The sequence below is a fragment of the Heteronotia binoei genome, chromosome 13 (assembly GCF_032191835.1).
Source record: "Heteronotia binoei isolate CCM8104 ecotype False Entrance Well chromosome 13, APGP_CSIRO_Hbin_v1, whole genome shotgun sequence".
NCBI lineage: Eukaryota > Metazoa > Chordata > Lepidosauria > Squamata > Gekkonidae > Heteronotia > Heteronotia binoei.
Window position 1 is genome coordinate 5,118,332 of NC_083235.1, and position 20,939 is coordinate 5,139,270.

General features: G+C 49.5%; 1 protein-coding gene across 1 annotated transcript in view; it reads right to left on the reverse strand.

The window, feature by feature from the left end:
• Positions 1-2,948: 2,948 nt before the first annotated feature.
• The window catches only part of LOC132581429 (microtubule-associated serine/threonine-protein kinase 1-like), a 109,421-nt gene continuing 91,430 nt past the window's right edge, over positions 2,949-20,939 (reverse strand). Inside the window, 10 exon segments of the mRNA XM_060252671.1 lie at positions 2,949-3,808; positions 3,810-4,096; positions 4,185-4,372; positions 5,579-5,715; positions 9,127-9,249; positions 11,145-11,374; positions 12,929-13,132; positions 17,201-17,469; positions 20,732-20,841; positions 20,843-20,899. Coding sequence (XP_060108654.1) covers positions 2,993-3,808; positions 3,810-4,096; positions 4,185-4,372; positions 5,579-5,715; positions 9,127-9,249; positions 11,145-11,374; positions 12,929-13,132; positions 17,201-17,469; positions 20,732-20,841; positions 20,843-20,899 — 2,421 coding nt within the window. The 3' untranslated portion in view covers positions 2,949-2,992.

Genomic DNA, 20,939 nt, shown 5'->3' on the forward strand with positions numbered 1-20,939 from the left:
CACAGGGGACTTTAAAGAAAATAGCAGCCTTGGAGAGTGGAATCTATGGTATTATACCCTGCCAAAGTTCCTCCCTTCTTCAAACTTCACCCTCCCCAGACTGCAACCCCAGATCTCCCGGTTCCCACAGAATTGCCAATCCTCTTGTTTTTGCTTCACCTCCCTGTCAGGATTTGAGCCTCAGGACCCTCGAAGACTGTTTCGGGTGGGGCAGAGTTAGTGTGTAGCAGCAAAACACGATTTGAGTCCAGCCGCACCTTACAGACCGAGACCGATAACATTTTCAAGGGATTGACCTTTCACGTCAAGCTTTCACTCACAAAAGCTTAGCCCTTGGAAAATTCGAAATTAGTTCAGGGATCCTGGTAACTGGATTCGAAATTTCATTCTGGCATCCTGGTAACCGTAAATTGTAAACAGAACCACATTTAACAGCTGTAGGCCATGCTCCTAACTCATGGTTCCACCTCTAAATACCAAACTGCTGACTTACACTGCTTGTGATGCCGCGAGGGGCTAATTCACACAAACACATACACACACCCCTCCCTCAAATCTACATTCACCGCTTAGGCACACCTGCTGTCATAGCATTTTTGAAGCTAAGTACGGGCAGGTAAGATCAGTCGCTGGACTACTCCAACCCACCCTCGTCTAAACTGTTCTGAGGTTTCCCGGATAGGCTTACAGACCAGGAAAATAAGAATAAAATAATAAATAAGCAGCAGTCTGGGAACATCCCCTCCACCTCAAATTGACTGGCTCCTTTGTCAACAGGAGTGCAGGATGCAATATCGCAGGCCTCTTTCTCAAATCAGCTTTGGAAGTGTTTGAACTCACAGTCCAAGATTCGCTGGCAGGTGTAATTCGCTGGGTCCAAATGGAAAACGCAAGGCTCACAAAGGGGCTTGTGAGGCGGTGGGTAGCCATCAGGAGAGTACGACATTCGGGGAGATGGTGCATTCCTCTCTTTCAGAGATCACTGATGCCAGCCCAAGATGACTTGGCTGCTTTGAATGCCCAAAATGCATCTCCATCCACTGCTTAACATGGTATCTGAGGCCTACTGGAATAAATTCCTCGTGCAAGGCAACCTGCGAGTGGATTGTGCTTTGTGGGTCACCTCTGTCTCCCACTCTCCTACCTTTATTTGGAGGGCCCAAAGCCCCCACTTGATCTTTCTATGTTCGTGGGAAGGCTTGCCTTAGATTTTTCAAGGGCAAAATTTAGAATTGTACCAGTTGAATTATTACTCTTACGAAGTGTGTAAATAAGCATTTAGCGCAATATAAAACAATTCATGCAGCAAAACATCAGAACGCACACCCTCTCATCGCTCCCCCAGTCTATTTTCCCTGTCAAGGTCTTAGAGGCATCGCCTTCTGTCGCTTTTTGCAGTCGGACCTCGGGTAGAGCTGGGGGCGTCGTTCTGTGAAACTTCTCTTAGAGAGAACAAAGACGGTATTTCCTGGATTATTTACGGTTTCGTAGGAGTAACCCTTCCTCAGTCTTCTCTCAATGCTGCTTTTACTGGAGCCACAGTGAACTGAATTCATTCATGGATCAACACATGCATTCACAAATCTCTGCTACCAGAGAGCCAGTAGTGGAGATTTGTGAACGCATGGATTGATCCATGAATGAATTCGGTGTACTGTGGCTCCAGCAAAGGCAGCATTGAGAGAAGACCGACGAAGGGTTACTCTTACGAAACCGTAAACAATTCAGGAAATACGGTCTTTGTTCTCACGAAGAGAAGTTGCACAAAACGACGCCCCCAACACCACCCGAGGTCCGGACTGCAAAAAGCGACAGAAGATAACGCCTCTAAGACCTTGACAGGGAAAATGGACTGGGGGAGCGACAAAAGGGTGTGCGTTCTAATGTTTTGCTGCATGTATTGTTTTATATTGCACTAAACACTTATTTACACGCTTTATGCGTGAGAGTAATAATTCAATTTGAATTTTGCTGTTGTTAATACACTGGTGCCTGTGTTGTTGGATTTTTCAAGGGATGGAAGCAAGGTAGAGCTTTTCTTTCAGGCATCACATACAAATCCTAGCTCTTGTTGCGTTTGCAAGCACTGGAACTGACAGATGACCCAACCGGTTTGGTTAGAAATGCCACTCTGATATTTTCATGGCCCACTTGAGTGGGATGTCGTAACTTCATTCTCATTTCCTCCCCATCACATGAAAAGCAAAACAGACTCTATGCTTCCGCCACTCTTCTAGCTCCCCCGCAACAGAAAAGAGGCCCGGCTCAGTGCGTTCGCTCTGGTTGTAACGGATGGAACTTGTTGGCAGCAACGACCTGGTAGTGCGGGACTGGGGGGAGGGGGGCTCGTGCTTTCAGTGTTGAGCTACGCTGCCCCATTCTCGGGGCTGTCTGCTGTGTCCAAATCCCGACGAATCGATGACATCTACACGAAGATCTGGATGCTGTTGGCTTTGCATGCAAAGACCCCAGTGCGACAAGAATGAAAATTCGGTTTTTGCACTTCTGTGAGTTAACAAAATCTTCCACACTCAACCTTAGGTTTTCTATAGGACTTCCAAGTTCTTAATATCCTTCCGCTATGGATCCACCCCCTTTCATTATACAGACTCGAAGGAGTAACCTGAAACATGAGTTTGGAGAGGGCTGGGGAGTGATCACAGTATTAACCTTTTCATGTATAGCATAGTCTTGCTCGTATATATATATTTATATATATTTATATAAATAATATAATATAATATATATAGAGAGAGATATGTATAGGTACTTTACAAGGCCTAACACAGGACATGCCATTCACAGGGAGATGGCGAGGGGGAGGGGTGTGTGTGGGGTGGGTTGTCATATGTACAAGTAGGACCTGACCGGGCCCCTTCAATGCGGCTCCTCGCTTCCCTACCAGCACCAAGCTGGAAGGCAAAAACTAGGAAGATGTTCTAGGGGGTGTGGTCCTGGCGGCCAGGACAGAGAAAGGCAACTTCCTGATCCTTCAGTGTGCTGCCCCCTTTTTTTCCAGTGTAGGAGGCGAGGGCCGGGGGGCATCTCCTGCGCACTTGCCCCCTGACCCCAACACAGGCACCTCTTCTTTGCCCCGCTTGGCCTTCGCCTCCGACGAGGCTCGCTTCAGTCCGTTCTTGGTCCCCTCTGGGCACAGGCAACTGGGGGTCTTGGCACAGGTCCCCAGCGTGGTGTGCTCCTCCACCACCTCCAAGATCCACTTTTCCTTGGGCGACCCGGCCTTGTCTTGGGAGAGCTCTGGAGCCGGTTTGCTTAAGGGACCGGGCTCTTGGCTCTTCTTGGGCTCCAACACAATGGGGACTGGCCCCCGTGGGGCCACCTCTGCCTCGGCACTGCCCTTCCTGCCTTGCTCATGCTCCTGCACAGGGCTGAGGGCTTTAGCCAGGGCCCGATTGGCTCCTGCAAATGCCTCCTCGGTTTGCACAGCTTGGCTTCTCCTGCAGTCTCCGAGAAGAGATTCTGGCCCCCTGGTTTTGACGCCAGTCTCTGCGGCGACCTCCCCGTCGGCTGCTCCAAAACTCAATGGGGATTCCTGCCGGCCAAGGCGCCTGGTGGCCAGGGGCTTTGGAGCTCCAGACTCGCTGGGGCTCTCACCGTCTGACTCGGCCAGGCTGTGGAGGCCAGGCTCACCGTAGAAGTCTTTGCGGTATTCTGAGTGCACCACCTCCAGGCTGTGCTTCCGCACCACCACTTTCTTCTCAGAGCCGAGCGGGGAGCCGAGCTTCTCCGCTGACTGCACCCGCTTCAGGAGAGGGGAGCGAGGGGGTTCGGCACTCTTCGGACGGGGGTCGCACCACCGGCGGTGACGAGTGCAGCTTGGCTGGGAAGCTCTGGGTCGTGTTGGAGCTGCCCACAGTGTGGCCGGGCAGGGGTGGCGGCGAGGACTGCGTGGGGGAGGGAGTGTGTGCCAGAGGGGAAAGGGGTATATTCCCAGCCGACTTGCAGCGAGCGGAGCGATACTGGCGGTGCAGCTTTGGGGACAGGCCGTGCAGAGTGCTGGGGCGCATGTGGTGGGACGAGGTGGCCGGTGAGTTCGGGGTGCTGGAGGCGGGGGAGCTGCTCTGCGAAGAAGCACCTGAAATAAAAATAAAGAAGAGTGTTGTTCTTCCTCTTCATGGGAGCAGACCGCCCTCTGCTGCTTCCCACCAACCCAGGGTCTCTACCTAGGTAGGCAGAGTCCGGGGTGGAACGCAGGCTCTGAGTGGGTGACCGGGCACCCAAGCCATGGGTGGGCGAGCCGGGCAGGCTGTCGCTGGAGGACAGCGAACGGTTCAGCGATGACAAGCTGCGGCTGGTGTGCAGCAGGTTTGACTGCTTGGTGATCTTGCGGAACAAGGAGCTGCGCTTTTTGCTGCGAGAGAAGGGAGAGGAGGAAGGAGGAATGTTAACTTGATGGTGTCAGGTCGTGCTTCATTGAAGTTATTGATGCTTATTAATCACGCTTATTCTATGCCTACTAACCCCATGACTGAATAAAACATTGTGCTACTAACCCTGGGCCCTGCGAGAGAAAGCAGAAGGGTGGGAATGGAAGGTGCCAAAACTCCAAAGGCCAGTACAGACCTTTGAAGTGCAAAACGCTAAGATCGCCTCCCTGGCGCCTCCTAAGCAAAGCAAGGACATCACCGGGGGGGAGAGTGCCTACATCCCCGGTACCAGATAAGCAGGCATGGGAATGGATTGCTCGCAGGGACAACTGTAGTTTTATTATGAGAAATGATTTAAAGGCCAAAGACTTTATGTATACATAAAGTGTATACATAAATGCCAATGGTTCAAGCTTTTCGTTATCAGTTTCAATGAATCCATGTAGAGAGTAACATTGTTGTAATCAATAAATGAAGCTTAGTCTTAGAACAAAGACGAGTCTGATTATTTTGAAACTTCAATGAACCCTTTGCTGACAGATGGCAGTTGTTCTCCAAGCACACTTTGCTCCGCAAGAGGAACGCCCCCTTCTGCCCACTCCCTTTGGAGTTCAGACATGCTTGTCGCAACCTTGCCCCTGGCTCCACCCGCGAAGCTCCCAGAGTCAAGCTTAGCAACGCTATGTTCTCCCCTTGAACGCAGATGAAGCTGCCTGGTATTTAATCAGACCATCAGGGTCCATCCATGCCGGTATTGCCTGCTCTGACTGGCAGAAGAAGAAGAAGAAGAATTGCAGATTTATACCCCGCCCTTCTCTCTGAATTAGAGACTCAGAGCGGCTTACAATCTCCTATATCTTCTCCCCCCACAACAGACACCCTGTGAGGTGAGTGGGGCTGAGAGGGCTCTCCCAGCAGCTGCCCTTTCATGAACAACCTCTGCCAGAGCTATGGCTGACCCAAGGCCATTCCAGCAGGTGCAAGTGGAGGAGTGGGGAATCCAACCCGGTTCTCCCAGGTAAGAGTCCGCACACTTCACCACTACACCAAACTAGCTCTCTCTCCAGGGCCTCTCCCATCACCTGGTCCTTTTAACTGGAGATGCCAGGATTTGAACCCGGCATCTTTGGCATGCTGAGTCAGTGCTCCACCTCTGAGCCGTGGTCCCACCTCCCTTTTGCCCTTCTCACCTCTCCTGGCCTTCTTTGGTGGTGCTTCTCTTGTTCCTCCGAGCCATCTTGGATTTGTAGCTGCTCTTGCGAGCCGGGCCAATCCGGATGGAGGTGTTCTCAAAAGGGGTGGTGGTCACCATCACCTTATTCCCGCTCTAGGGGAAGGGGAAAGAAGAGAGCTGTGAGAATGAAGCAGAAGTCTGACGGGCCCAGCCGATAGCCGACCAACAACTGCCTGTCAAAATTTGATAGGAGGGAGGGGGGGATTGAAAATATCATATGGGTTAGAGATAGCAAGAATATAATTAGATACTGTAACCATATGTTATCAATAAATTGCTTAAAACACAAAATTTGATATAATAATAATAATAATAATAATAATAATAATAATAATAATAATAATAATAATAATAATAATACATTTTTATTTATATCCCGCCCTCCCCGCCAAGGCAGGCTCAGGGCGGCTTACAAGACATGATACATATACCATGATATAACAATAAAATACAGTTAAAATACAAATTCATGAATTTAAATTAAGTAAATAATTTAAAACCGGTATAAATTAATGGTGCTACAGTTTCAGTACATATATAAATAAAGATGGCTGGATATCATTACAAGATTCCACCTTAGAAGCCAAGTTGGAAGAGGGCGGTTTTACAAGCCCTACGGAACTGGTCAAGATCCCGCAGGGCCCGCACCTCCTCCGGTAGCTGGTTCCACCATTGGGGAGCCATTATCGAAAAGGCCTGCTCCCGTGTTGTTTTTAGCTTGGCCTTCCTTGGCCCAGGGATTTTCAGAAGGTTTTGCGAACTAGATCACAGTGCTCTCTGGGGAACAATGTGGCCAAGTGCAAAGTAATGCACATTGGGGCCAAGAATCCCAGCTACCAATACAAGTTGATGGGGTATGAACTGGCAGAGACTGACCAAGAGAGAGATCTTGGGGTTGTGGTAAATAACTCTCTGAAAATGTCAAAACAGTGTGCGTTTGCAATAAAAAAGGCCAATGCCATGCTGGGAATTATTAGGAAGGGAATTGAAAACAAATCAGCCGGTATCATAATGCCCCTGTATAAATCGATGGTGCGGTCTCATTTGGAGTACTGTGTGCAGTTCTGGTCGCTGCACCTCAAAAAGGATATTATAGCATTGGAGAAAGTTCAGAAAAGGGCAACTAGAATGATTAAAGGGCTGGAACACTTTTCCTATGAAGAAAGGTTGAAACGCTTGGGGCTCTTTAGCTTGGAGAAACGTCGACTGCGGGATGACATGATAGGGGTTTACAAGATAATGCATGGGATGGAGAAAGTAGAGAAAGAAGTACTTTTCTCCCTTTCTCACAATACAAGAACTCGTGGGCATTCGATGAAATTGCTGAGCAGCCAGGTTAAAACGGATAAAAGGAAGTACTTCTTCACCCAACATGTGGAATTCACTGCCACAGGAGGTGGTGGTGGCCACAAATATAGCCACCTTCAAGAGGGGTTTAGATAAAAATATGGAGCACAGGTCCATCAGTGGCTATTAGCCACAGTGTGTGTCTATATATATATATTTTTTGCCACTGTGTGACACAGAGTGTTGGACTGGAGGGGCCATTGGCCTGATCCAACATGGCTTCTCTTATGTTCTTATGTTCTAACATATGGAGAGAGACGGTCCCTAAGGTAGGCAGGTCCTCGGCCATATAGGGCTTTAAAGGTAATAACCAGCACCTTGTAATGAACTCGGTACACAATTGGCACAATACACAATATAATCAGGGGTGGAATACTAGCAGGAGCTCCTTTGCATATTAGGCCACACACCCCTGATGTAGCCAATCCTCCAAGAGCTTACAAAAAAGAGCCTTGTAAGCTCTCGGAGGATTGGCTACATCAGGGGGTGTGGCCTAAAATGCAAAGGAGCTCCTGCTAGAATTCCACCCCTGGATATAACTAATACAGAATACTTGTTAAAAGACTTTCTCAGAATTCCATTCAAGTGACATTCAGTCCCTCTCAAGCCCCTGGTAAAAGGGAAAGTGGAAACACTGTATTGAATATATAGTAGGTCTATAAAGATACGCTGTCTTATTCACAAAGAACACTCGTAACTATATACACAATTCCATACAATAACAAATGACCCCGGTAACAATCTGATCTATTTTTCTCATTTGCAGATCTTGGCTTCAAGGAATGCCACTCATTAGTTAAAGGGGCCGCTCCACAAATCTCATTCCTAGAGCAGACTGCTATTCGAAGGGAGAGCCAACGCCCCGTGATCCCCAGCTGTGCAAACAAAGATATGCACAAGTTCATAAATAGTTGTGACTGAAGCTCTTGATGTGTCCCTCTGGACTGAAGGTCTTTTGGTATGGAACTTCTCCCAAAGCTGATTCTTTCTGTTCTTACCTGTCCTCTAGATCAGGGGTGGCCAAACTTACTTGACTTAAGAGCCACATAGAATAAACTTCAGATGTCTGAGAGCCACAAGACAGGAAGGAAGGAAGGAAGGAAGGAAGGAAGGAAGGAAGGAAGGAAGGAAGGAAGGGAGGGAGGGAGGGAGGGAGGGAGGGAGGAAGAAAGAAAGGGAGGGAGGGAGGGAGGGAGGGAAGGAAGGGAGGGAAGGAGGGAAGGAAGGAAGGAAGGAAGGGAGGGAGGGAGGAAGAAAGAAAGGGAGGGAGGGAAGGAAGGAAGGAAGGAAGGAAGGAAGGAAGGAAGGAAGGAAGGGAGGGAGGGAGGGAGAGAGGAAGAAAGAAAGGGAGGGAGGGAGGGAGGAAGGATGGAAGGAAGGAAGGAAGGGAAAGAGGGAGGGAAGGAAGGGAGGGAGGGAGGAAGGAAGGGAGGGAGGGCGGGAAGGAAGAAAGGAAGGGAGGGAGGAAGGAAGGAAGGGAAAGAGGGAGGGAAGGAAGGAAGGGAGGGAGGAAGGGAGGGAGGGAGGGAGGAAGGAATGGAAGGAGGGAGGGAGGGAGGAAGGAAGGAAGGGAGGGAGGGAGGGCAGGAAGGAAGAAAGGAAGGGAGGGAGGGAGGAAGGAAGGAAGGAAGGGAAAGAGGGAGGGAAGGAAGGAAGGAAGGAAGGAAGGAAGGAAGGAAGGAAGGAAGGAAGGAAGGAAGGAAGGAAGGAAGGAAGGAAGGAAGGAAGGAAGGAAGGAAGGACAATAGATGGGAAGGAGGAGAGAGATGGAAAGGAGAGGAAGCAACTTTAAACACATTCTCCAAGCTGCCAGCTGGCTTGGCTTGGAAAGTAATTTAAAGAGAGAAACACCTTCTCCAAGTTGGCTGATGGGGCAGCGGGAGCATCGAGAGCCACACAATGTGTGTGAAAGAATTATCACGAACTTAAGGTTTTGAACTTAGAGCTTGAATGGAATTCCGATAAAGCCTTTTAATGAGCATTCTGTATTCATTATATCAAGTTTTGATGGTAGTGGGGTTTCCAGCCGCCCCCCCCCCCCCCCCCGATTTCATAAATTACACTGAAAATTTTACCAATATATTCTGACAACTATCAGCGGCAGACCGGGGAAGTGTCTGTGGCAGACCGGGAGAAGCCCACCCAAGTGGCACATACCTTCAGGATGAGTTCGACAACTTCAGTGTGCACCAGCCCATGCACTGGCTCGCCATTGACGTGGGTGATAAGGTCTCCTGCACACAGACCTGCCTCGTGAGCTGGACCCCCTTCCTCCACGTGCTGCCGGGAAAAGACACGGAGCTGATTGTAAAGCTGGATCCTGACCTGCACAGACCCTCAGCGCCCTTGCTTTGCCGAGTGCTGCCTCCCTGGTGGGCTCTTGTACCAGGAAATTCTTTTTAAAAACCCAAGCACGGTGATATACTGGCTAACAACATTTAGTAAAACTTTTCTTAGGCGTCATATAAATCTTTTGTACACCTTATAAAAGAAGTACAACTTTACAATATTACAAAGAAAAGTCTATCCAACGAGCACCTGGATGTAGGCTCATTTCGTCAAAAGTCTTCCTCGGGAGTATTCCTATTTCTTTCAAAGTTATCAGCCTCTTGTTATGATTCAGTATTGATACTGGGAACAAGCCAGGCCTTAACCTCTTCTCTAAACAGATGCAAAAGCCTCCTGAATTTGGCTGGTACAAATGCTCTCTGCGACCACTTTATTTTCTTCAAAATCTCTCATCCTCCCAATACAGCTTATTTATATTAGGAGCATGCCAGCCTCGAACCTCTTCTCTATCCAGATGTGCTGGATTGTGCTGGCAAAATGCTATCTGCATTATATTTCTATAAGCAGCAAGCCATTCCTGAAGCTCTTTCTATTAGGAGCAAGCCTCTTCTACAAAAGTCTTCTGGATTTTGCTGGCAAAATGCTCTCTGCATTATATTTATATTAGGATCAACCCATTCCTGAACCTCTTCTCTAACTGGATGCAAAGGCCTTCTGGATTTTGGTGGCTAAATGCTCTCTGCATTATATTTATAATAGGATCAAGCCATTCCTGAACCTCTTCTCTAACCAGATGCAAACGCCTTCTGGATTTCGCTGACTAAATGCTCTCTGCATTATATTTCTGTTAGGAGCAAGCCATTCCTGAAGCTCTTTCTATTAGGAGCAAGCCTCTTCTACAAAAGTCTTCTGGATTTTGCTGGCAAAATGCTCTCTGCATTATATTTATATTAGGAGAAAGCCATTCCTGAACCTCTTCTTTAACCGGATGCAAAGGCCTTCTGGATTTTGGTGGCTAAATGCTCTCTGCATTATATTTATAATAGGATCAAGCCATTCCTGAACCTCTTCTCTAACCGGATGCAAAAGCCTTCTGGATTTCGCTGACTAAATGCTCTCTGCATTATATTTCTATAAGGAGCAAGCCATTCCTGAAGCTCTTTCTATTAGGAGCAAGCCTCTTCTACAAAAGTCTTCTGGATTTTGCTGGCAAAATGCTCTCTGCATTATATTTATAATAGGATCAAGCCATTCCTGAACCTCTTCTCTAACCGAATGCAAAGGCCTTCTGAATTTTGGTGGCTAAATGCTCTCTGCATTATATTTATAATAGGATCAAGCCATTCCTGAACCTCTTCTCTAACCGGATGCAAAGGCCTTCTGGATTTTGGTGGCTAAATGCTCTCTGCATTATAATTATAATAGGATCAAACCATTCCTGAACCTCTTCTCTAACCGGATGCAAACGCCTTCTGGATTTTGCTGACTAAATGCTTTCTGCATTATATTTCTACAAGGAGCAAGCCATTCCCAAAGCTCTTTCCATTAGGAGCAAGCCTCTTCTACAAAAGTCTGCTGGATTTTGCTGGCAAAATGCTCTCTGCATTATATTTATATTAGGATCAAGCCATTCCTGAACCTCTTCTCTAACCGGAAGCAAAGGCCTTCTGGATTTTGGTGGCTAAATGCTCTCTACATTATATTTATAATAGGAACAAGCCATTACTGAACCTCTTCTCTAACCAGATGCAAAAGCCTTCTGTGTTTTGATAGCAAAATGCTCTCAGTGCCGCTTAAGTGTTTAATTTAGGAGCAAGCCAGTCCTGAAGCTCTTCTCTAACCAGATACAAAAGCCTTCTGAAGCCTCTTTTACCAGGCATACTTACCCAGACAATGTGATGCACACTGTAGACATCACTGTCCCCCATGTACACTCGGATGGCGCGCAGTGTGAAACCATATTTCTTCCCGGAGCGCTGGATGGTGATGGGTGAGCGCAAGCTGGTGACTGCTGGTGAATAGTCTCGTGATGGTGAAGAATCTCGGGAGGATGGGTTAGAGGAGAGTGACCGGGGGGACATGGGGCTGGCCAGGGGGGAGCTGCTGTGCTGTTCCACTGTTGGGAGAGAAGGACAAAGGGTAAGCAGAAAGGCCTCCGCAGCTGTATGGCATAAAGAGACCAATTCCCCACTAGCCTTGTCCTGGTCTCGCACTTCTCTTCTCTATGGCACTTCCATCTGATTTCACACAAGCTGCCCTGGGGCTGCAACTCACTCTGCCTCTTTCCCGTGGCAAGCAGAAACCAGTTTTCAGAGGATCTTGCTTGCTGTGGAAAAGAGGCAGAGCGAGTTGCAGCCCCAGGGCAGCCTGAGAGAAATCGGACGGAAGCCCCACGGAGAAGAGAAGCATGAGACCAGGACAAGGCTAGCGGGGAGTCAGTAGCACCTCTGGCCTCCCCAAATGGACAACAGAACCCAAGATTCCAGTCTCCCAGCCTGCCTTGCTCTAGACCACTGTTGCTCTTTGGTCTCTACAGCTAGCCTAGGGGAGGCTTCTGAAGTTGGATAACTTAGTAATTTCCCAGCTCCTGTGTGCAGCAAAGGAGTGGGTCAATACCCTAAAGCAGCGAGGGCTCGTTTGAGGGTAAAATGAGGGAGGTGGGCCTGAGGCTTTGAGAGCAATACTTCAGGCTGGGTTAGTAAGGCAGAAATAAGCTCTTCCTGTTGTCCCGAAGGCAAATAATGCCTGGGATATGTTTTGAGTTAGACAGGGAAAATGGTACCCAGCTATGATCCCTCAGTATGACCCATCTAAGCATAGTTTTTAAGCACACAGCATTAACTCCTGGTCACAGAGGGCCAACTGTCAGGGCCACATACATGCAGCAATTCTAAGCCACAGAATGACACACAAAATTTGGCTTCTCGAGAATCTCACATTTCATGTAAAATGAAAAACAAGATTCTAGTCCTTATGGTGCTGAAGATAATCTTGTAGGGACAATAGCAGGTGAAATCCCAGAAGCCAGAGGGAACTGCTGAATGGGGAACCTTTGAGTTTCCTGTTTAGCTCCTTCCCTTCCCCACAAATAGCAGAAGCAGAACAAATTATGCGAAACAGCAGAATCTGCAGAACAGTCATGCAAAAACAAAAAAGATATCGTGCAAATACGCATCGCCTGCATAATTTATGCGGATTGCGGAATCCCACTTTCCCAGCAGCAGGGTCTTTATTGCAGAATACACATAGCCCCAGCAGCTATGTGACTTATAGCGGAGGATGGGTGCAGCATGCGGGGAAATAAGCCATGGATCCGCTAGGAGATTTGTTTGTGGGAGGGAAACAGCCTGCGCGGGGAATGGGGACAAATGGCCTCTGTGGGGGCTGGACAGTCTTCATCAGAGTGTCCCCTTGAAACTGGCTGGTCAGGTGGAGAGGGTATAGTTCTGTGCAAGGTGGGTGAAACACGGGAAGGATACTGTGGAGAAAGAAGGGGTCAGAAGAGTGTCGGTAGGATAGTCTTTCCGGGGAGGAGTGTGGTGCCGCTGGAGGGTGGTGGTTTGTGGGCACCGGAAAAGGGGCCAGGCTTGAAGCATGATGAGACAGTGCTATGCCTGCTGGCTGGTCTGGGGGTGGGTGTGCAGGAGGGGCAAGAGGAGGAGGGCCGTACCTGTGGGGATAATGACGGACAACGCAGTAGCTGAGGCGGATTTGATGACCTTGCCCCCAGTGCGGGGACTGCGCTTCTCAGCCGTAGAGTCCCCTGAGAGCTGCTGGTGCCGGGCCCGACGCAGCACCAAGTCATTGGTAGCTTTGGGGGCTGATGGGTCCAGCTCCTTTGGGGGCTGCAGCTCACCCGCTTTTGATTTATCGCCTATTGGGGAGTGGAGAGAGAGGGATGATGACGCCAGCCCTGCACCACAGGACCACCCTTCAGGGACCCCTGGGGGCTCCACCTCAGGCACTGCCCACCCCTCAGAGATCTTGAGTCTCTGCCCCACGCTCCCCTTTTTTCCCCAAACGGCTGGTAGATGTCCCCACTTTTCAGGAGAAATTGACCCGGCCGTAACCTTCTCGATATAAAATGCAGGATATGAGAGGCATTGAGTGGACCCCAGGCAGGAGACCGCAGACCCTGCGTTTAAATCCTGGTTTGCTTAAGAACAGCACAGGAATAGAGGGGAAAGGGGAAAAGAGAACGGCTACCTAGCGCTTTGCACGCCCAAAGTGCTGCACACATCTGATATCGCTAATGCCAAGCTACCAGTCCTCATGACTGGTGATCCAAGTCCAAGGATCAGATGGAGCAGCTTTGGGGTAACTTGGGTTGCTGCAGGATCAAAGCCACACGGCTGGTTTGTTCGGGCTGCCAGGTTCAACCATGCCAAGGAGATTTCTACCCCATACCTTCTTAGTCATACGAGCCACCTTGTAGGGTGTCGTGGGACCCCTTCTCCATCCCATGTCTTCCAAAAATACTATGCGGGAAGCATAGGGGTAGTAATGCTATCTGCCGGAGTGCTGCGTGCCGCAAGCACGGGATCCCGACTGCCAGGCCCTCCGTTCCCCTGAGATCAGAGCTCCGCTGTACGAGACTGCGTTGTCAGACACGTCTGGTGTATTTTAGGAATTTCGAGACGTCTGCAGCCACAACGCTCCTGACAAAACGTGAAGACAGCCTCACGCTTCAGATGTTTCCACAAACGTAGAACACAGAAACAGCGGCAGCCCGCTTAAAGATCTTGTGATTTCTTCGAGCCTTTGAGCATCTACAGCTGTGAATTGTGAGGCAGGGAAGTTACACAGGCCATCCAAGAGCTGAACGGAGGGTCTAACAGAAGGGCTGGCTATCGGTACGCGGGTGTCTGTTGACAGCAGAGTGCAGCAGCAGGGGGACAGAGCACCCGCTGACAACATTTTCTCAGGGCTTTATCAAGGAACTTCCACCAACCCAACACCTCTGTTTTATTCTTAGCACGACAGCACCTCTTCCAAACCCAGTCTCATGCCAGCGGCACACAAATCCCAACCGTAAGGAATGGAAGGGAGGGAGTTTTAGAGCCACTTCCTTTCTCTTTTTAAAGGAGAAATGTGCACTCCTATGACGAAGGTGGGGAGGGGAGGATTCACAACCTTCAAAGAAGAAGAAGATGATATTGGATTTATATCCCGTCCTCCACTCCAAATCTCAGAGTATCAGTGTGGCTCACAGTCTCCTTTACCTTCCTCTCCCCCCAAAACAGACACCCTGTGAGGTGGGTGGGGCTGAGAAGGCTCTCACAGCAGCTGCCCTTTCAAGGACAACCTCTGCCAGAGCTATGGAAGAAGAAGAAGATATTGGATTTATATCCCGCCCTCCACTCCGAAGAGTCTCAGAGTGGCTCACAATCTCCTTTACCTTCCCCCCCCCCACAATAGACACCCTGTGAGGTGGCTGGGGCTGGAGAGGGCTCTCCCAGCAGCTGCCCTTTCAAGGACAACCTCTGCCAGAGCTATGGCTGACCCAAGGCCATTCCAGCAGGTGCAAGTGGAGGAATGGGGAATCAAACCCGGTTCTCCCGGATAAGAGTCCGCACACTTAACTACTACACCAAACTGGCTGTCTGAAAAAAGGTCTCTCTCTGAAAAAAAAATCTCTCCTCTCCGCCCCCCCCTCCGGAAAAAAAAAAACAACCTGGGAAAGAAAGCAGTTAGTAAAACGACTGGGTGTTACTGGAGAGAGCTCCACCCCTTGTTTCGTTTTGGAAGGCTCGGCGAATATTCTGCAGCACGCCAGGGGAACCCTCCAGTCAACTACAAACAAAGCACAAAGTAAAAGGAAGCAGCCGCCCCAGCGTGGTAGACTCCAGGCAACACAAACAGTGGCCCCAAATGAGAGGCAGAGAGAACTGACCCATGGGGCATCGCATCTACTGGGAAGGTCTCCTGCAGAAGGACCACTGAAAAGATCAGACATTGCACCGATTCATGAGGATGACACCAATATTTTAATTTCCTGCCTCGCGCACCAAAATGTTTCTTGCCCGGGCCTGTATCCAATCGTTACGTCTGACACTGAGTCAACCACATTGCACAGAGCTCAACTGCAAGGGATGTGGCACACGGAGATGTGTGCCATCTTCCAGGCAACACAAATTTGCCGCTCCAAGTGTATATCTTCCAGGCAACACAAATTTGCCGCTCCAAGTGCTGGGAAATTATAATTTCCTGGCAGCTGAAGCAAGAGCTGCTCTGCACCTACCAGCAACGGTTTAATTATTGCGTAATAAAACAGCCTTTACGGCCAAATGTCGGCTTGAGATTTACAATAACATCAAAAATGCAACCGGAGAAGTCGGGATCTTTCTGCAGATGCCTAAATGCCTTTGGCTGTATTCAGGGGTGGAATTCTAGTAGGAGTTCCTTTGCATATTAAGCCACCCCCCACCCCGATGTAGCCAATCCTCCAAGAGCTTGCAAAAAAAAAAAGCCTTGTAAACTCTTGGAGGATTGGCTACATCAGGGGTGTGTGGCCTAATATACAAAGGAGCTCCTTCTAGAATTCCACCCCTGCTTATACTGAATCAGACCCTTGGTCCATCAAGGTTAGTCTTGTATACTCAGCATGGCTTTTTTTGGCCTTTGCATATTAGGCCACACCTCCCTGATGTAGCTAATCCTCCTGGAGCTTACAGTAGGCCCTGTAAGAAGAGCCCTGTAAGCTCTTGGAGGATTGGTTACATCAGGGGCGTGTGGCCTAATATGGAAAGGAACTCCTAGAATTTCACCCTGCGTCTTCTCCCTCTCCCCAAATGCCACAAAGTTTCCTTCTGGGCCAAAATGCGTCTTCCCCATAGAAGAGACAGAAGGGATAGAAGGAATCCTGTGGACTTGGGAAAAGAATACATACATATGCTGCCTTTGAACATATGAAGCTGCCTTATACTGAATCAGACCCTCGGTCCTTCAAAGTCAATATTGTCTTCTCAGACTGGCAGCGGCTCTTCAGGGTCTCAAGTGGAGGTTTTTCACGCCTATTTTTGCCTGAAGCCTTTTTAGTTGGGGATGCCGGGGATTGAACCTGGGACCTTCTGCTTACCAAGCAGAGGCTCTGCCACTGAGCCAGGGTTTCAGGTCAAGGTCTTTCCCATCACCTCCTGCCTGGTCCATTCAACTGGAGATGCCGGGGACTGAACCTGGGACCTTCTGCATGCCAAGCAGAGGCTCTGCCACTGAGCCAGGGTTTCAGGTCAAGGTCTTTCCCATCACCTCCTGCCTGGTCCTTTCGACTGGAGATGCCGGGGATTGAACCTGGGACCTTCTGCTTACCAAGCAGAGGCTCTGCCACTGAGCCAGGGTCTCAGGTCAAGGTCTTTCCCATCCCCTCCTGCCTGGTCTTTTTAACTGGAGATGCCGGGGATTGAACCTGGGACATTCTGCATGCCAAGCAGAGGCTCTACCACTGAGCCAGGGTCTAAGGTCAGGGTCTTTCCCATCACCTCCTGCCTGGTCCTTTTAACTGGAGATGCCAGGGATTGAACCTGGGAGCTTCTGCGTGCCAAGCAGAGGCTCTACCACTGAACCAGGGTCTAAGGTCAGGGTCTTTCCCATCACCTCCTGCCTGGTCCTTCTAACTGGAGATGGCGGGAATTGAACCTGGGACTTCTGCATGCCAAGCGGAGGCTCTGCCACTGAGCCAGGGTCTCAGGTCATGGTCTTTCTCATTACCTCCTGCCTGGTCCTTTTTAACTGGAGATGCCGGGGATTGAACCTGGGACCTTCTGCTTACCAAGCAGATGCTCTACCACTGAGCCACCGTCCCTCCCCTGTGGTAGCAAGTATGACCACAGTTCAGATATTGCACACCTATCTCACGATAGCCTTTGACAAGTCGCTCCCTTAACCTACCAGAGTGACCACTTCTCACAAGAGGCTCTCCCGCCTGACCTTCGGCACTGCTCACCTGCCTCAACCTCTCCAGCAGCTGGGCACTGCCCTGCCTCGGCCGCCGCTCCGTCCTTGTTCTCTTTGCTTTCAGCCTGTGGAGCAGCCCCCGCAGCCCCGTTTTCTGCGAGAGCCTTCGCGGGCCCCTTGGCCAGTGTCTCGCCATCGGCTTCCAGCGGCACAGCAAAACGGTTGGTGTCCATCAGGGCCGAGAAACGCCGGCGCGCCCCCAAGGTGGGGCTGGAATCGCTCTCTGTGTAGGACGACTCGGAGGCTGAGAGGCGCTTCCTGCAAGACAGAAGCAAGCATGCTGGTTAGGCCTCAGCAGCCTCCTGGAGGTTAGAACCGGAGTAAAAAACTTGGCCGGGACTTAATGTGACGCTTTGTTCATTGTGGCGTAGCCACACAATGGGTCTGAGGGAGATCTGAAGCCTAATCAACTTAGGGGTGTCAGATACAGGTTGGGAAACTCCTGAGGACAGGAGCCTCTGGGGGGAACAAGGCCACAGAGTCCCCCCCCTCCAAAGCAGCAATTTTCTCCAGGGGTGATAAACAAAACTTGAAAAGTGTACTCCATGGATAATAAAAGGAAATCACTGGAAACAACGTAACTTTCACAAGGAAAGGGAAAAGGAAAGGTCCCCTGTGCAAGCACCAGTCGTTTCCGACTATTGGCTGACGTTGCTTTCATGTTTTCACGGCAGACTTTTTACAGGGTGGTTTACCATTGCCTTCCCCAGTCATCTACGCTTTCCCCCCAGCAAGCTGGAGACTCATTTGACCGACCTCGGAAGGATGGAAGGCTGAGTCAACCTGGAGCTGGCTACCTGAACCAGCTTTCACTGGAATAGAACTCAGGTCGTGAGCAGAGCTTAGGACTGCAGTACTGCAGCTTCAACACTCTGCACCATGGGGCTCTTGTTCAATAAAAGGAAAGGAAAGGAAAGGTCCCCTGTGCAAGCACCAGTCGTTTCCGACTCTGGGGTGACGTTGCTTTCACAACGTTTTCACGGCAGATTTTTGACAGGGTGGTTTGCCATTGCCTTCCCCAGTCATCTACGCTTTCGCCCCAGCAAGCTGGGTCCTCATTTTACCGACCTCAGAAGGATGGAAGGCTGTGTCAACCTTGGGCCGGCTACCTAAACCAGCTTTCGCTGGGATAGAACTCAGGTGTAAGCAGAGAGTTCAGATCACAGTACTGCAGTACTGCTGCTTTACCACTCTGTGCCACGGGGCCACTAACTTTCACAAAACGGTGTACAAATATATTTAGTGCAATGTACTTCATCAGCCTCCTTCTGAATATACTTCATCAGCCTGTAGAAGAGCATGCATTAATCCATGTGCAAAGAACATTTAGTTAAGGCTCCGCATAACGTCCAGAGAAGGAAGCTGATGAAGTATATTCTGTCAAAATTGTGAGGAGTCCTGCAATAAGCGGTTCCTCCTTACTTTCTCCATGCCAATTGGAGTTGAACGCTGAGTTCAAAGGATTTTGCCCACCCCTGTGTCTATCAGAAGAAGCCGACTTTCAGGCTGTGGAAAGACTTTGTGGGGACATTATTCGTACTGTATACTCAGTGTTCTGTTCTTTTTGTTCAATTCAGTGTACAAATTCAGTGTACAAATATATTGTACAATTCAGTGTATAAATATATTTGTACACTGTTTTGTGAAAGTTACGTTGTTTCCGGAGATTTCCTTTTATTATCCATTTTCTCCAGGGGAACTGATCTCTGTAGTCTGGAGAGGAGCTGGAATTCTGGGGGATCCCCAGCCCACCCCCACCCCTCCCATAGGTTGGCATCTCTAAATCAACCACAGCATGGGTCCCAACACAGTGACTTTATACCATGGTGCTCCACAACACCTTTCCAGGCACCTGCAAAGCAGAAGTAGAAAAAGATGAAGATATTGGATTTATATCCCGCCCTCCACTCCGAATCTCAGAGCGGCTCACAATCTCCTTTATCTTCCTTCCCCACAACAGACACCCTGTGAGGTAGGTGGGGCTGAAAGGGCTCTCCCAGAAGCTGCTCCCCTTTCAACGACAGCTCTGCCAGAGCTATGGCTGACCCAAGGCCATTCCAGCAGCTGCAAGTGGAGGAGTGGGGAATCAAACCCCGCGCACTTAACCACTACACCAAACTGGCTCTCAGTGTTTTTGGAAACTAGGCAGAGTCAGGTGGAGCTCTGCCCAGCAAGACTTCTGACCAGTCAATGGAAATTTGACCGGCTGCCGCCACAGCACAACAATCTTGACCGTGTGATGGAAGGCAAGCTGAGGCAGCCATTTTGTGGCAGGCACTGCCTTCTGCAGGAACCATTTTGTGGCTAACTCCATCCATCTGAGGGAATTCCAAAGGTGCTCACAGACTCAAAAAAGGTTGGGGGCTCTTGAGCTACAGGTTCTGCACAAATTTTTAAACGGGAGCTATCTTTGATGTTTTTCTCCACCCAATGTACTCTTATAATAAGGAATGAAAAAGACTATAATGGAGATAGATGGCTACCCCATCCCCCAAGGGGCAATCGCTTTTGTTCATCAAACTGTATAATCTCACATTTCCTTCAGTATATGAACAAAGCTCTGAGGTTTTCATAATATCCAAATTTCTTTAAACGTGGATTTAACTGATTTACTGGATTAGCGAGATGACGAATTAATTGGAGTTTTGAGATTGAAAGAATTCATTTAAAAATCTTTTTAAAATCCATTAGGGGTGCAACGTAGACGACTGGGGAAGGCAATGGCAAACCGCCCCGTAAAAAGTCTGCCAAGAAACGTCATGATATGATGTCACCCCCTGGGTCAGTAACGACTCGGTGCTTGCACAGGGGGCTATCTTTACCTTTACCTTTTAAGGTAAAAAAAAAAGGTAGTCCCCTGTGCAAGCACCAGTCGTTTCCGACTCTGGGGTGACGTTGCCTTCATGATGTTTTCTCGGCAGACTTTTTACCGGGTGGTTTGCCATTGCCTTCCCCAGACATCTACACCTTCCCCCCAGCAAGCTAGGCACTCATTTGACCGACCTTGGAAGGATGGAAGGCCGAGTCAACCTGGAGCCGGCTACCTAGCTTCTGCCAGGATCGAACTCAGGTCGTGACTGGGCTCGGACTGCAGTAATGCAGCTTTACCACTCTGCGCCACAGGGCAATATACCTTTTACATGTACACTAAATAATGCACTTTCAATCAGCTTTCAAGGCACTTTCCAACGGGATTCTGCTATGCGAAATGGCAAAATCCACTTTCGGAAATGGGTTGAAACGGCATTATTTAGCACGTGTGACTGCACCCTGACACTGATAACCCCCCCCACGGGTGTGTGAAATGACTTCCTTGCCTTCAACGACGACTAAGAATCTCTGAGGGACAGAAGGTGTGAGTAGATCCCCTGAACATCCTAGAAGCCCCTCGCTTTTACCTCTTCATCAAAAGACAGGAGCCCCAATGCCCTGGTCCCCCAATTCTCCCAATCATGGGGTTTCCTTCAGATCTGGGGGGAGGAGGGAAAGGCTACAGCTGCAGGAGTCAACCAAACAGGACTCACATCTCGGAGAGTTTGTGCGCCAGCTCTTGTCTCGAAGCGTGAAGCTGCCCAAACTCTCCCGTTTCCCCATCTTCTCGTCTTTGTGTTTGTTGCTCTGGTCCCGCTTCGGTGACCCCGGGAGTCTTCTGTTCGTGCTGGGACAGATGCTCCATGCTGCTGTACACCTAGAGGCAGGACAGTTAACAAAAGACTCAAGGAAGGCGT